This window comes from Panulirus ornatus, chromosome 25, assembly GCF_036320965.1.
Source record: "Panulirus ornatus isolate Po-2019 chromosome 25, ASM3632096v1, whole genome shotgun sequence".
Lineage (NCBI taxonomy): Eukaryota > Metazoa > Arthropoda > Malacostraca > Decapoda > Palinuridae > Panulirus > Panulirus ornatus.
In genome coordinates, this window is record NC_092248.1 from 14,476,268 (window position 1) to 14,490,757 (window position 14,490).

Here is a 14,490-nt window from a genome sequence, read left to right on the forward strand (position 1 = left end):
CACAAAATCTTTTTCACTCCATCTTTCCACCTCCAATTTGGTCTCCCTCTTCTCCTCGTTCCCTCCACCTCCGACACATATATCCTCTTGGTCAATCTTTCCTCACTCATTCTCTCCATGTGACCAAACCATTTCAAAACACCCTCTTCTGCTCTCTCAACCACGCTCTTTTTATTTCCACACATCTCTCTTACCCTTACGTTACTTACTCGATCAAACCACCTCACACCACACATTGTCCTCAAACATCTCATTTCCAGCACATCCATCCTCCTGCGCACAACTCTATCCATAGTCCACGCCTCGCAACCATACAACATTGTTGGAACCACTATTCCTTCAAACATACCCATTTTTGCTTTCCGAGATAATGTTCTCGACTTCCACACATTCTTCAAGGCTCCCAGAATTTTCGCCCCCTCCCCCACCCTATGATCCACTTCCGCTTCCATGGTTCCATCCGCTGCCAGATCCACTTCCAGATATCTAAAACACTTCACTTCCTCCAGTTTTTCTCCATTCAAACTCACCTCCCAATTGACTTGACCCTCAACCCTACTGTACCTAATAACCTTGCTCTTTTTCACATTTACTCTTAACTTTCTTCTTTCACACACTTTACCAAACTCAGTCACCAGCTTCTGCAGTTTCTCACATGAATCAGCCACCAGCGCTGTATCATCAGCGAACAACAACTGACTCACTTCCCAAGCTCTCTCATCCCCAACAGACTTCATACTTGCCCCTCTTTCCAAAACTCTTGCATTCACCTCCCTAACAACCCCATCCATAGACAAATTAAACAACCATGGAGACATCACACACCCCTGCCGCAAACCTACATTCACTGAGAACCAATCGATGTGGTATACCGGGGTTGACGTGCTGTCAGTGGATTGAATCAGGGCATGTGAAGCGTCTGGGGTAAACCATGGAAAAATGTGTGAGGCCTGGATGTGGAAAGGGAGCTGTGGTTTCGGACATTATTACATGACAGCTAGATACTGAGTGTGAACGAATGAGGCCTTTGTTGTCTTTTCCTAGCGCTACCCCGCACACATGAGGGGGGAGGGGGATGGTATTTCATATGTGGTGAGGTGGCAATGGGAATGAATAAAGGCAGACAGTGTGAATTGTGTGCATGGGTATATATGTATGTGTCTGTGTGTGTATATATATGTGTACATTGAGATGTATAGTTATGTATATTTGTGTGTGTGGACGTGTGTGTATATACATGTGTATGGGGGTGGGTTGGGCCATTTCTTTCGTCTGTTTCCTTGCGCTACCTCGCAAACGCGGGAGACAGCGACAAAGCAAAATAAATAAAATATCTACATTTACATACACACATATACATGTACTTTTACACATATAATCAAGTACTTGTTCATACTTGCTTACCTTCATCCATTCCTGTTGCTGCCCTGCTCCACAGGAGACCATCTCTACCCCCTGCTTCAGCTAGGTAGCACCAGGAGAACAGACAAAAAAAGGCCACATCTGTTCACATTCAGTCTCTAGCTGTGACATGTAATGCACCAAAACAGAAATAGGTTTTATTACTTTTGTCTCCTTGTTTCTTGCCGTCCACATATATATCACATTATATCTTCTCACTGGAACCCAGTGTTTAGTGGTTTTAAGCATATGCAGTTTAGGGTATAATAGAGGGGCATTGAGTATTCAGTAAGTTGAATGGTAATGATGAAGTTGTGGAGCTGTGTGTGAAAAAGGACTGGTGAATGGGTATACATGGTTTGAAAAAGAGGGACAGACACAAGTATATGTAAGTGGGAAAGATGGTAAGTGGGCATTGTTGAATTACATATTACTTGGTAGATTTGCAAAAGAATGTGAATATGCTGAGAGGGGCAGTAGGCGAGATGTCAGATCATTACTTCATGAAAGCAGTGACGAAGATTAGTTGAGATTTTTTGGAAAAGAGGAAATGACATGAATGAGGAAAGGATGTTGAAGGTAAAGGAGCTTGGAAAAAAGAGACATGCGAAGAAACATCTGGAGAGATTGAGTGTAGAGAGGCAAAAGGTGAGAGAAAATGAAGGAAAGGGTATGTGTGAGGGATGGGATATATTTAGAAAAGCAGTGCTGGCATATGTAAGAGAAGTGTGTTGCATGCAGAAGGTTGGAGGCAGGCAGGTGAGGAAGGGTAGTGAGTGGTGAAATAATGAAGTTGCTAATGAAAGAGAAAAGAGAGATGTATAGGCAGGACATACAGGGAATTAACAGGAGTGGTACAAGAGAGCACCAAAGGGTGCAGGGGCTGAAAAAGAAGGTAAATGAGTGTTTGGGTAATAAGTCTCAGCAAATTTCAGGGTGGATGAGATGTGTTGAAAGGGTTTTGATAGTGTGAGAAAAATGAGAACAAATGGAAACATCTGTGAAGGGGCAAATGGGGAAGTGGTAACAGCCAGTGATGGGGTGAAGAGGAGATAGAGTGAGTACTTTGAAGGATTTTTGAGTTTGATAATAGGGTGGCAGATGTAGGGTGTTTAGACCAGGATGGTATGCAGAATGAGTCATGGCAAGTGATATGGGGTAAAGGGAAGAAGTGGCAAAAGTCATGTGTAGGATGAAATGTGGCAGGGCGGCTGGAGTGGATGGTAGTGTAGTTGGATTTCTTAAGAAATTGCATGACTGATTTTGGTTGGTTAGTCAGGATATTACTCTATGTATAGATCTTAGTGAAGCGCCTGAAGATTGACAAAATGCAAGTACTGTTATTGTAAGGCGAGGGGGTCAAAGGTGAGTGTTTGAATTACAGAGGTATTAGTTTTAGTGTACCAGTTAAGCTGTATGGACAAGTGTTGATTGAGAAGGTGGTGGCATGTACAGAGCATCAGATTTGGGAGTAATAGTGTGACTCCAGGATTGGAAGAGGTTTTGTGGGTCTAGTTTTTGCTTAAAAGAATGTGTGTAAGAAACTCCTACAGAAACAAGTATTTATATGTGGTATTTATGGATCTGGAGAAAGCGAATGATAGAGTTAATAAAGATGCTTTTTTGAAGGTTCTACCAGTACATGGTGCAGAAGGTATAGTAATCCCAGTGATCTTTCGATGCAAAGCATGAGGCTATAGACAAAAATGTTTGGAGGAAGTTGCTTGTGGAAATGAAACACATGAGGACAGTATGTGAAGTGAGGAGGGTTAATCAGGTAAGTAATAATAGAATAAGAGAGAGATAAGGTGAAAAGAAGAGCTTAGTTGAGAGAGTTGCGGAGGATGTGTTGAGGTGATTGGGACATATGGAGAGAATGAGCGAGGAGAGGTTGATAGAGAGGATATATGTATCAGGAGTGGAGAGGACAAAGAGGAGGGGGAGACCAAATTGTTGATGGAAGGGTGGAGTGAAAAATATTTTGAGTGTGAGTGCTCAACTCTGAACATACAGGAGGATGAAAGGCATTCATTGGATAGAGGGAATTGGTGTGATGTATACAAGGGTCACATGCCATCATTGGACTGAACTAGGCGTATGGAGCAGCTGCAGCAAACCATGGAAAGGTCTTTGGGGCCTGGTTGTGGACAGGGGGCTGTGATTTTGGTGTATTACACTTGACAGCTTAAGAAGGGATGGGAGAGAATAAGGCCTTTTTGTCGACTGTTCTTGGTGCTACCTTGCTAATGCAAGAAATGGCAAACAGGTGTGGAAAAAAAAAAAATGATGATTTTGCAAAATGGAGAAAAATTGTAGCCAGATTTTCAAGGCATTTTGAAAGAAATCCTTGATGTCATACTGAAAGAGAGCATATTTGTAAGATGTTCAGAATTTAAGTACAGATGCTTTTAGGTCATGCTTAGGATATTAGTGTAGTGCATAATTGGTGTTCTGTAATGGAAACAAGGATAGATAGTGCTTCAGTGTTGGACTGAGGAAGCAAATATAGGAATATATCTTGAGTTACAAGTGCATTAAGGTTGCTGGAAAGAATGATGAAGCGCAAAAGGTTAATGACAAAGGAGGTGTTGTGTGGGTTAAATGGGAGGCATTATTATTAAATTAAGCAGAGGAATAGTGATGGTGATGTTGAATTGAAATAGGGTAGAAATATTTGTTGTAGATATTTAGTTCCTTTGCATGTCTCCTTCATATTGTGGTGTAACTTGCAGGGGAAGCCACCCATACCTGACAGGCTTGGCTGTAGCTGGAGGTATTTTCTACTGGGGTGCTGAGGGGGCTGTATTGGGGCCAATGTTGTTATGCATCCTCAAGGTAGCCACTAATATCTACTCCACGCTCATTCAGTCCCCAGGAGACATCACCCGGCGCTTTGGCAAACTTCGAAGGTTAGTATATCCTCCTTGGTTTGTAGAAAGTAAGGTCTACTCAGAAACATATTGAATGTTTTCATGCATTGGAGGTTTAACTGTTTTTACCTTTAGGAAAAAGTATTTGTACAATGGATACAGTGATTTTACAAGCATTGGTCTCTAAAGAAATGGCCAAATGTGTTACTAGGCATAAATTGATATTGTCAACTCTTTGTATTATGCTTAACGAAAAATATTAAGTTTGGTGTGTTCCAAATGAGCAGTGTTGCATCAGATACAAATGTGTAAGCTGTTGTTGACATTACCTCGTTCATGCAGGAAATAGGCAAATGAACATGGTAAAAGATTTATGCACAATACTAAGGGTTGACGCATTGGTTATATTTAGTGACAGTTTTGGCCATGTCTTAAGAGATCAAGGCTTATGTAACAATTCTATCCATTAACTAAATACAGTAGTAGGATGCTAAATGAAAATCATTTTAGAAGTATAAAGGTTACCTTCTCTTAGAAGCACTGATATTTGGAGCATTTTCAGACAGTTTTATTTTATCCAAAATATTATTGGTGTTTATGTGTATTTTGTGGAAACTTTCATTTAGTGCATGAGTACTGCAGTAACATTTTTATTTGGTGACCTGCAGGATAGTTGTTATGACTAACTAGCAGTACACTATTTTGGTATATTAGATTTTAGTATTTTTATATTTTGATGAAACAGAATAATGGTAAATGGTATGTAAGCATCTGTAAAACATGTTAATAGAGGCTGCATCGAAGATTTGTAACTATAAGAATGTATCAGCAGGGTTGAGAAAAATAGGAAGAGCACATTGAAACAGTGATGCAAGAATTCTGGTTGATGAGAAGAGGTGTGAAAGGAGAAACTGAGTGCATAGAATAATGATAAAGAAAAGGCAAAGAGTGCAGAATATAAGCTGTAAGATAAGGGGTTTGAGTGTGTTAAGTTTATGGAGTTTAGGTAAAGATAAGGGAAATTTAAGGGAGCGTGCTGGGAGTTAGCTGCCTAGATTCCTCATTAACCCACAAATGATCGCAGTGGATGGTCGTACACCTTCCATTTGTACTTGCAACATGTAGCCATGGCCTCACCTGTACCTGGGATTGGCCACTTCAATTAATGTGTTTTTCCCAATCTAGGAATGTGTAACTCGTAATTCATAAGAGAATAATGGTTTTGGTATTTTTTTACTTAGTCTTATAGATTGAAAAGCTACAAATCTTTTTGCATATAGCAAGTTGCCAGCTTATGTTGTCAGATTCTCATTTCAGATTTAATAAAAACTTTCTATATAACTTGTGCTAGACTGATATGTCATTTTAACCCTCTGATTTTGGCCACTCCAAATATGGCATTGAAGGTGCCCACAGTGTGACACTGAAAGATAAAAAAAAAAATTCTATCAATTTTTTGTCTTACCATTTGAAGCCTATTTTTTCTGAAATAGATAATGTGCAGTATGTAAAAATAAAGTAAAACTCTATTTACATATGTACAGAACTTCCATAACAAACAATATTCATGCTGTAATGCTTTTGGCTTACTGCTCCAGAGTTATATTTTCCAAAACAAATATAATAACAGTATGGTAGAGAAATGGTCAGTTTTCATTTTTTGAAAGATAATCTTATATTAAATATATTGTAACCTTTTCCAGGAATCCTACAATTTCTTGAGAGCAGTAATGGAAACAGGTAAATGTAGTTACCTATTGATACTGTAAATATTTGAAGTAGACTATGCATGCTGTAGCAAACACTCTGAAGAGACTAGAATTGTGGTATATCAACTTTAAGATTGTAAGCTATATTACAGCATGAAGATTGAATTTGGAATTAGCTGTTGGTATTTCTTTAAAAACTACACCTGGAACACAGAAGTAATACATTTGCCAGACATTGCCAAAATATAGTAGTCACATTCTTTTATAACAAGAATTCAGGTTATACTGTTTGTTTCTCTGTAGCTATATGGGTGTTATCTCTTTAACACACACACACACACACACACACACTCACACACACACACACACACACACACACACATTTATTTGTAATTGCCCCAAGACCAATTTCTATGAAAGAGTCTTAGTGTTACCTAGGACCTTTCTTAGGAAACCTGCTACCATAGTTTGCCCTGTTCTCAGTTGCAGGGAAATGTAAATTCCTATGGAGTAAGATCTTTGACTGTATTCCCAATGATACAGCCATCCCAAAGGTGACTTTTCACCCATAGCATAACCTAAAGCAGGTAGTTTGGTGACAGCAACATATGTATTATTATTATACTTGATCGCCGTTTCCTGCGTCAGCGAGGTAGTGCCAGGAGACAGACAAAAAACGACCTATACACATTTTTTCTTTTTTATACTATTTGCCATTTCCCGCATTAGCGAGGTAGCGTTAAGAACAGAGGACTAGGCCTTTGAGGGAATATCCTCATCTGGCCCCCTTCTCTGTTCCTTCTTTGAGAAAAACAAACAAACAAAACAAGAGGGGAGGATTTCCAGCCCCCCGCTCCCTTCCCTTTTAGTCGCCTTCTACGACACGCAGGGAATACATGGGAAGTATTCTTTCTCCCCTATCCCCTAACATATACATACTGTAGATATGATGATCACACTAGTCTGTGATGATAGTATGAAGGTGAAATCACACTTCAGTAGGAGTTCATACAATTGTATTTTATTTATTTTATTATACTTTGTCGCTGTCTCCCACATTAGTGAGGTAGCGCAAGGAAACAGATGAAAGAATGGCCCATCCTATCCACATACACATGTATATACATACACACCCTCACACGCACAAATACGTACCCGTACATTTCACCGTATACATATATATATACACTGACATACATATATACACAAGTACATATTCATATTTGCTGCCTTCATCTATTCCTGTCGCCATCCTGCCACACATGAAATAGCACTAGGAAAAGACAACAAAGGCCACATTCATTCACACTCAGTCTCTAGCTGTCATGTGTAATGTACTGAAACCACAGCTCCCTTTCCACATCCAGGCCCTACAAAACTTTCCATGGTTTACCCCATACGCTTCACATGCCCTGGTTCAATCTAGTGACAGCACGTCAACCCCAATATACCACATTGTTTCAATTCACTCTATTCCTTGCACGCCTTTCACCCTCTTGTATGTTCAGGCCCCAATCACTCAAAATGTTTTTCACTCCATCTTTCCACCTCCAATTTGGTCTCCCGCTTCTCTTCATTCCCTCTACCTCTGACACATATATCCTTTTTGTCAATCTTTCCTCACTCATTCTCTCCGTGTGACCAAACCATTTTAATACACCGTCTTCTGCTCTCTCAGCCACACTCTTTTCATTACCACACATCTCTCTTACCCCTTCATTACTTACTCGATCAAACCACCTCACACCACATATTGTCCTAATACATTTCATTTTCAACACATCCACCTCCTCCGCACAACCCTATCACAACCATGTAACATTGTTGGAACCACAATTCCTTCAAACATACCCATTTTGCTCTCCGAGATAATGTTCTCGCCCTCCACACATTCTTCAGTGCTGCCAGAACCATTGCCCCCTCCCCCACCCTGTTACTCACTTCCACTTCCATGGTTTCATCCACTACTAAATCCACTCCCAGATATCTAAAACACTTCACTTCCTCCAGTTTTTCTCCATTCAAACTTACCTCCCAATTGGCTTGTCCCTCAACCCTACTGTACCTAATAACCTTGCTCTTATTCACATTTACTCTCAGCTTTCTTTCACACGCTATACCAAACTCAGTCGTCAACTTCTGTAGTTCCTCACCCAAATCAGTCACCAGTGCTGTATCATCAGTGAACAACTAACTCACTTCCCAAGCCCTCTCATCCACAACAGACTGTATACTTGCCCCTCTCTCCAAAACTCTCGCATTCACCTCCTTAACAATCCCACACCATACAAATCAAACAGCCATGGAGTCGTCATACACCCCTGCCACAAACCAACATTCACTGGGAACCAATCACTTTCCTCTCTTCCTACTCATACACATGCCTTACATCCTTGATAAAAACTTTTCACTGCTTCTAGCAACTTACCTCCCACACCATACACTCTTAATACCTTCTGCAAAGCATCTCTATCAACTCTGTCATATGCCTTCTCCAGATCCATAAATGCTACATACAATTTTTTTTATTTACAGAAAAACCAGTGTAGCCACAGTAAGAGGGTTAATTATTAGTGTTCAGATGTATTGATATTTTGTTCATCTATTAATTTTCTTCCTTGTGTATCAGTTTTTAGAAATGTTTCATCCATGTTTATATTGTGTCAGTGTTGGATCCATGTTTATATACCCGCCTTGAAATAGGTAGCATCTAGTATTCTATGTGCCTGTCAAGTGAGGACTTAGGGCTAGCTAACACCTTGTATCTGTGCCAGTCTACTAAAGGCCATCAGTCAGCCTACACTGCCTTTTTGATGATTTTCCTTCTTGTTAAACAGAAAATAATTTATTGAATGCTACCTTGTGTAAATTTGAAGATGATGATGTGATTTTTAAATGGACTCATGTAGTTTTTTATTTTTTCCAGATCCCATAGTGAGATGAGCATCTAGCAATGAAGAGGGGAATGCATGAAATGGCTCGCTGTCTCAACATTTCAGCTTTTTACACCTTAAAGATTTAATGCAGTGCAGGATTCAGTAATTGAGACATATGCCTAGTACTCCTGTTCATTCTCAGATTTTGGATTCCTTTCCATGGTCATTGATGAAGCTTTTTAAAAGTATAGGGATGTCTTGTGAAATAAATGAAGAAAGACATGAAAGATAACAGTAGAAGAAAGATGTGGATGTTAACAATTGTAGCAATGATCATATGGTTATTGTACATTGCATTATGAATGCTTTGCTAATTCGTTTCTGTTTACATCTAGTGGCAAGCTTAGAATCAGCCACCTGAACAGAGTATGGTTTGAAAGTGATTTTGCTTAAGTTTATCTTTCTTTTCTCCAATTTTTAGCTCCTCTAGGATTTGAATTTTTGCCACTGATATGCACAAAGTTAGAATTGTGAAGTTGTCTGCTAGAATAGAGATAACATTGTAAACTTTGTGGATGAACCTTGATGTTGATTAACATGCAAGTTATTCAGCCTTTTTCGGCTTTCAGAGGAGAATTAGAATGGTGCTCTTAGTGTTCAGTTATACTTATACAAACTTTCCTTTGCATCACAGCAACATAATCATTACTTTTATTAATAATTATGTCATAACAGGTGTGAGAATTTCCAGTATTCTGATTTTCAGATTAGCAAAAATCTTACCTATTGTCTGATATAGGGCATATGACAAAGGGGTTACTCTATACCATAGGTTACCAGTGATGGGTAATGATGGGGATATTCATGACCAAACATGTAGAGCCATGCAGTCTATAATTTACAATCCTGGACCAAGGCAGTTACACAGGAGGCTGGTTACTCTTTTTTGCATTGACCCTGGACGAATTAGCCTTTCTTTGGAGTATATTCAGAGTCTGGCATTTATTTACTTGTAACCCTAAATAATTAAGTGGGAGTACCATGTTTTGTGAGACCTCCAAGCAAAGACAGTCACCGAGATGGGAGGCTAAGCTCTGCTGTGTAAAACTTTGGACCAAGCCAGCTCCTGCCTAGAGAGTATATAGTCAAGCAGTTCATCACACAAACACCTAGACCAATTTATTCTTTCTGTTGGGCATCACCCAAGAGTTGTTGTCATAAATATTCTTGCAAAATGGCAGCATAATAATATTTAACATGAAATTAGATAAACCATCCTGGTAAAAAGCAGATGGATAAGATATGGAGATTTTCAAATCTGTTGTGATTTTAATATATTACTATTCTTGATCAAGAAACAGAGTTTGCAGTCTCTCATGCCACTTGCTTCTTGTCCGTCCCATTAATGATATGCAAATTGCTACTATGATTTTAGAAAATTATATGTGATTGATATATAAAGTTAAACCAGTGAAATTATAAGAGCTTCATTGTTTTGTGAGAGGGGAGTAAGTGTGGATCGATGTGAAGAAGTACCTTTGCACTGGTGCCAGCAGGAAAACAGGTTTTAGCCACTTGCCTATAAGACTATAACATGATCAACTGTTGGACAGTGTGAGAAAGTACGCCCTTCTTTTGGTTCCCAAGGAAGGTGACATTTGAAGCTGGTTATGAATATTTTACAGATTTTTTTGAGTATTGTAGATATATATAAAGGAAAAATTTGACTCTTCCTCCATTATATGTTTATTGTACATTATAAACATTTCTTTGAAATGGTTGTTATTTATTACTATTATTTATGTTATTATTATTAGTATAATACTTGATCACCGTTTCCTGTGTCACCAAGGTAGCATCAGGAAACACGATGACCCATTCACTTGTATACACACATATAAACATACATGTACTCATACATATCAACATGTACACACATATACACATGTACATATTCATACTTGCTTGCCTTCATCCATTCCTGGCACCACCATGCCCCACAGGAAACAGCATTGCCACCCCTGCATCAGCAAGGTGTTATTGTACATAATTGAATGTCATATATAATGGATATTTATTGATCATAAGCAGAGTATTAATGACTTATGTTGGAAAAGAACAAATTGGGTTGCAGAAGGGAAGAGTGTGTATCAGATTTTTGCATGTAGAACAGTGGAAAAAGTTTTTGCAAGAGTGAAGAAATAGTGTGCTGCATATATGGATTTAATGAAAGATATATCATAACGTGAATAGGAAGGCACTTTGATAAGTTTTGACTTCTTATGTTGTGTATGGAAAACAGTTCTGCCTCTTTATCTATGTATGTCTTTGATGCCTGTTCCCTCCTGGAACTTCCTTAAGGCATTGGCAATAGAATCTCCTAAACTAGTGAACTCCTGTGCCACTTAGCCTTAACAAGCCACTAGCTGAGGGCACCTCTAGTGCAGTGCTTACAGAGGCTATTACTCACTACTTCTACCTAGTGCTCCTGCTTGATGTTTCTACTTACTACCTGCACCTAATGCTCCTGCCTAAATGTTCCTACGTGTTACTTTTATCTGTTGCTCCTACCATTTTGCTAAAAGGCAGGGCTAGTGCATAGTGCTTACCACAGGAAAATCTCAAGTTATGAAGAATGAGCTGTGTGAGTTAAGTGTTGTCAAGTTTTATGTATGGCAAGAAGAGATTGTGTTTGTGGACAGAATTCCAGTAATCCTCATGTGACTGAGGCAGAAAGAAATGACAGCTACCTACATCAACCATTGAATTGCTGACTCATGCAACTGTCACTAACCCTCCTGATACCCATTCGGATATTACTGTTGTATGCTATTAAGGGCTTATATGATAGTAGTGGTGTGTATGTGTGAGAGTAAGTGGGTAGAAAACTGGTCTAAATTGAATGTAGGAGCAGATCAAGGTTGTATGATAGAAAAGAGGTTATTCACTTATTTTTTTTTTTTTTAGATTAGGCATCACATGAGATGAGAATGAAGTGGTGTTGAGTGGTGAATTGAAAGTTAAGCAGATGATGCTGTGTTGTTAGCTGCATCAGAGGAAGAGATGGATGAAATGGTTGGCCATTTTAGTGATGTAGATAGAAGGATAGTGAAAATGATTGTGAATAGAAATAAAAGAACTAGCATTTAAAAAGGAAGGGAGGTCAGATTTTTAAGATTAATTTGCATGATATTGTGAATGAATTTAGATGTTGGGGAGTGAAGTAATGGATGCAGCAACAGAAAAAGTCAGTTTTTGTCAGTTTTCACTTAAACTCATCTTCAAGAAAACATTAACCAAGGTTAGTTCATGCTAGGCATTACTGGACTCTGCCTGCATTTAGTAAAACTGTCACCTTCGATGAGGTTGCATCATTATTAGTGTATGTAAAGAAATACAGTCATGTTGGACCTCTCTCTCTGAAGCATTCCATCCTTTCTGTTCTACTAAGTGTAGCATTCTCGGGGGTTATATACAGTCTTTAGATAAAGATCTTGTCTAATGAGATTAGTATGTAAAATCATCTGTGTAAAGGAACTGAAAGGAACACCTTGTAGATGAGTTTAATGACTTACAACCCAATAAGTCATTGAATAGCTGTAATAGTAGGTTTGGTGAATTACAACTTTTGTTTGGTGAATTACAACTTCTTTTAGTTTATGTATGACCATAGTGATTTTCTTGAAGTAAAACCAGTTTACTTAACCTTCATTCTTGATTTATTATTTTATTTTTTATTTTGCTTTGTCGCTGTCTCCCGCGTTAGCGAGGTAGCGCAAGGAAACAGATGAAAGTATGGCCCAACCCGCCCACATACACATGTATATACATACATGTCCACACACGCAAAATATACATACCTATACATCTCAATGTACACATATATATACACACACAGACATATACATATATACACATGTACATAATTCATACTGTCTGCCTTTATTAGTTCCCATCGCCACCTCGCCACACATGGAATAACGACCCCCTCCCCCCCTCATGTGTGCGAGGTAGTGCTAGGAAAAGACATCAAAGGCCCCGTTCGTTCACACTCAGTTTCTAGCTGTCATGTAATAATGCACCGAAACCACAGCTCCCTTTCCACATCCAGGCCCCACAGAACTTTCCATGGTTTACCCCAGACACCTAACATGCCCTGGTTCAATCCATTGACAGCACGTCGACCCCGGTATACCACATTGTTCCAATTCACTCTATTCCTTGCACGCCTTTCACCCTCCTGCATGTTCAGGCCCCGACCACTCAAAATCTTTTTCATTCCATCCTTCTACCTCCAAGTTGGTCTCCCACTTCTCCTCGTTCCCTACACCTCTGACACATATATCCTCTTGGTCAATCTTTCCTCACGCATTCTCTCCATGTGACCAAACCATTTCAATACACCCTCTTCTGCTCTCTCAACCACACTCTTTTTATTATCACACATCTCTTACCCTTACATTACTTACTTGATCAAACCACCTCACACCACAAATTGTCCTCAAACATCTCATTTCCAACACATCCACCCTCCTCTGCACAACTGTATCTATAACCCACGCCTCGCAACCATATAATATTATTGGAATCACTAATCCTTCAAACATACCCCTTTTTGCTTTCCGAGATAATGATATCGTCCTTCACACATTTTTCAACGCTCCCAGAACTTTCGGCCCCTTCCTCCACCCTGTGACTCACTTCTGCTTCCATGGTTCCATCTGCTGCCAAATCCACTCTTTGATATCTAAAACACTTCACTTCCTTTAAAAGTATTTATGAAATAATTTTGTACAAAGGAGGCAGGAATTTTGATCTTTGCTGTTATTATAGTTGTCTGCTTTGGTGGTGGCACAAGAAGCTTTATTGAAAAACTGTAATGTTGATGCATTGCTTTACTGGTGTCCTTTACTAATCTTGATCACATAATTACTTATGTGTCTGTGTTATCAAATTTAAATGTGAAAAACATTTTACAAATGGAGTTTTTGTTTTTTATTCATTATGGTTGTGTTCATTGTTGGGAAAGAATAATTTCCGTAAACCTGTTTCATTTGTATTTCCTGTCTTTGGCACTCATGAACATTATTAAACGCTGATCTGTTTGGGTATTGACTGTGACAGGAGAGTTAATGTAGATCTTGATTCTACACTGGAAAAGCACTTTGGTGACAAGAGAACTCCAAGCGTTTTAATTGGGTAAAATAAGGAGTGGCTTAGAAAGCAGAAAAGTTTTGCGTTATGTATCATAAAACATAAGAAACTAATCTACTTAATTATGTTACTGACTGCTCATAGGGTCATTGAGCATGATGACTATGATGCAGATTCTTTCAGATCAAAATTGAGATATAAAGCTGTTGAATAATACTGTAATGGTTTTATAAATGATAAGAGGTAAAAATATGAAGTTGGTAATTAGCAAGGACTAGTGTGTTTAGAATGTTTCTAAGATATCTTTAGGAGGTTTGTTATTTACACATTTAGCATGCTTTACTCTTACAGTATGATAATTTCAGCTTTATTTTTCCATAATTTGCTGTTAAGTATTTCTTAACATTGGTTAACATTCATAACTCATATACCAACCTCCTAAAAAGAACTCCCATGCCAGCACCTTATTGATATATATGC

General features: G+C 38.8%; 1 protein-coding gene across 7 annotated transcripts in view; it reads left to right on the forward strand.

The window, feature by feature from the left end:
- LOC139757301 (transmembrane protein 245) overlaps nucleotides 1-14,260 on the forward strand; it is a 198,228-nt gene extending 183,968 nt beyond the window's left edge. For all 7 annotated transcript variants that reach the window (XM_071677681.1, XM_071677682.1, XM_071677680.1 and 4 more), the window contains 2 exons: nucleotides 4,134-4,310; nucleotides 8,907-14,260. In XM_071677681.1, coding sequence (XP_071533782.1) covers nucleotides 4,134-4,310; nucleotides 8,907-8,931 — 202 coding nt within the window. In that variant the 3' untranslated portion in view covers nucleotides 8,932-14,260. The remainder of the gene's footprint in view (nucleotides 1-4,133; nucleotides 4,311-8,906) is intronic.
- The last annotated feature ends 230 nt before the right edge of the window (nucleotides 14,261-14,490 follow it).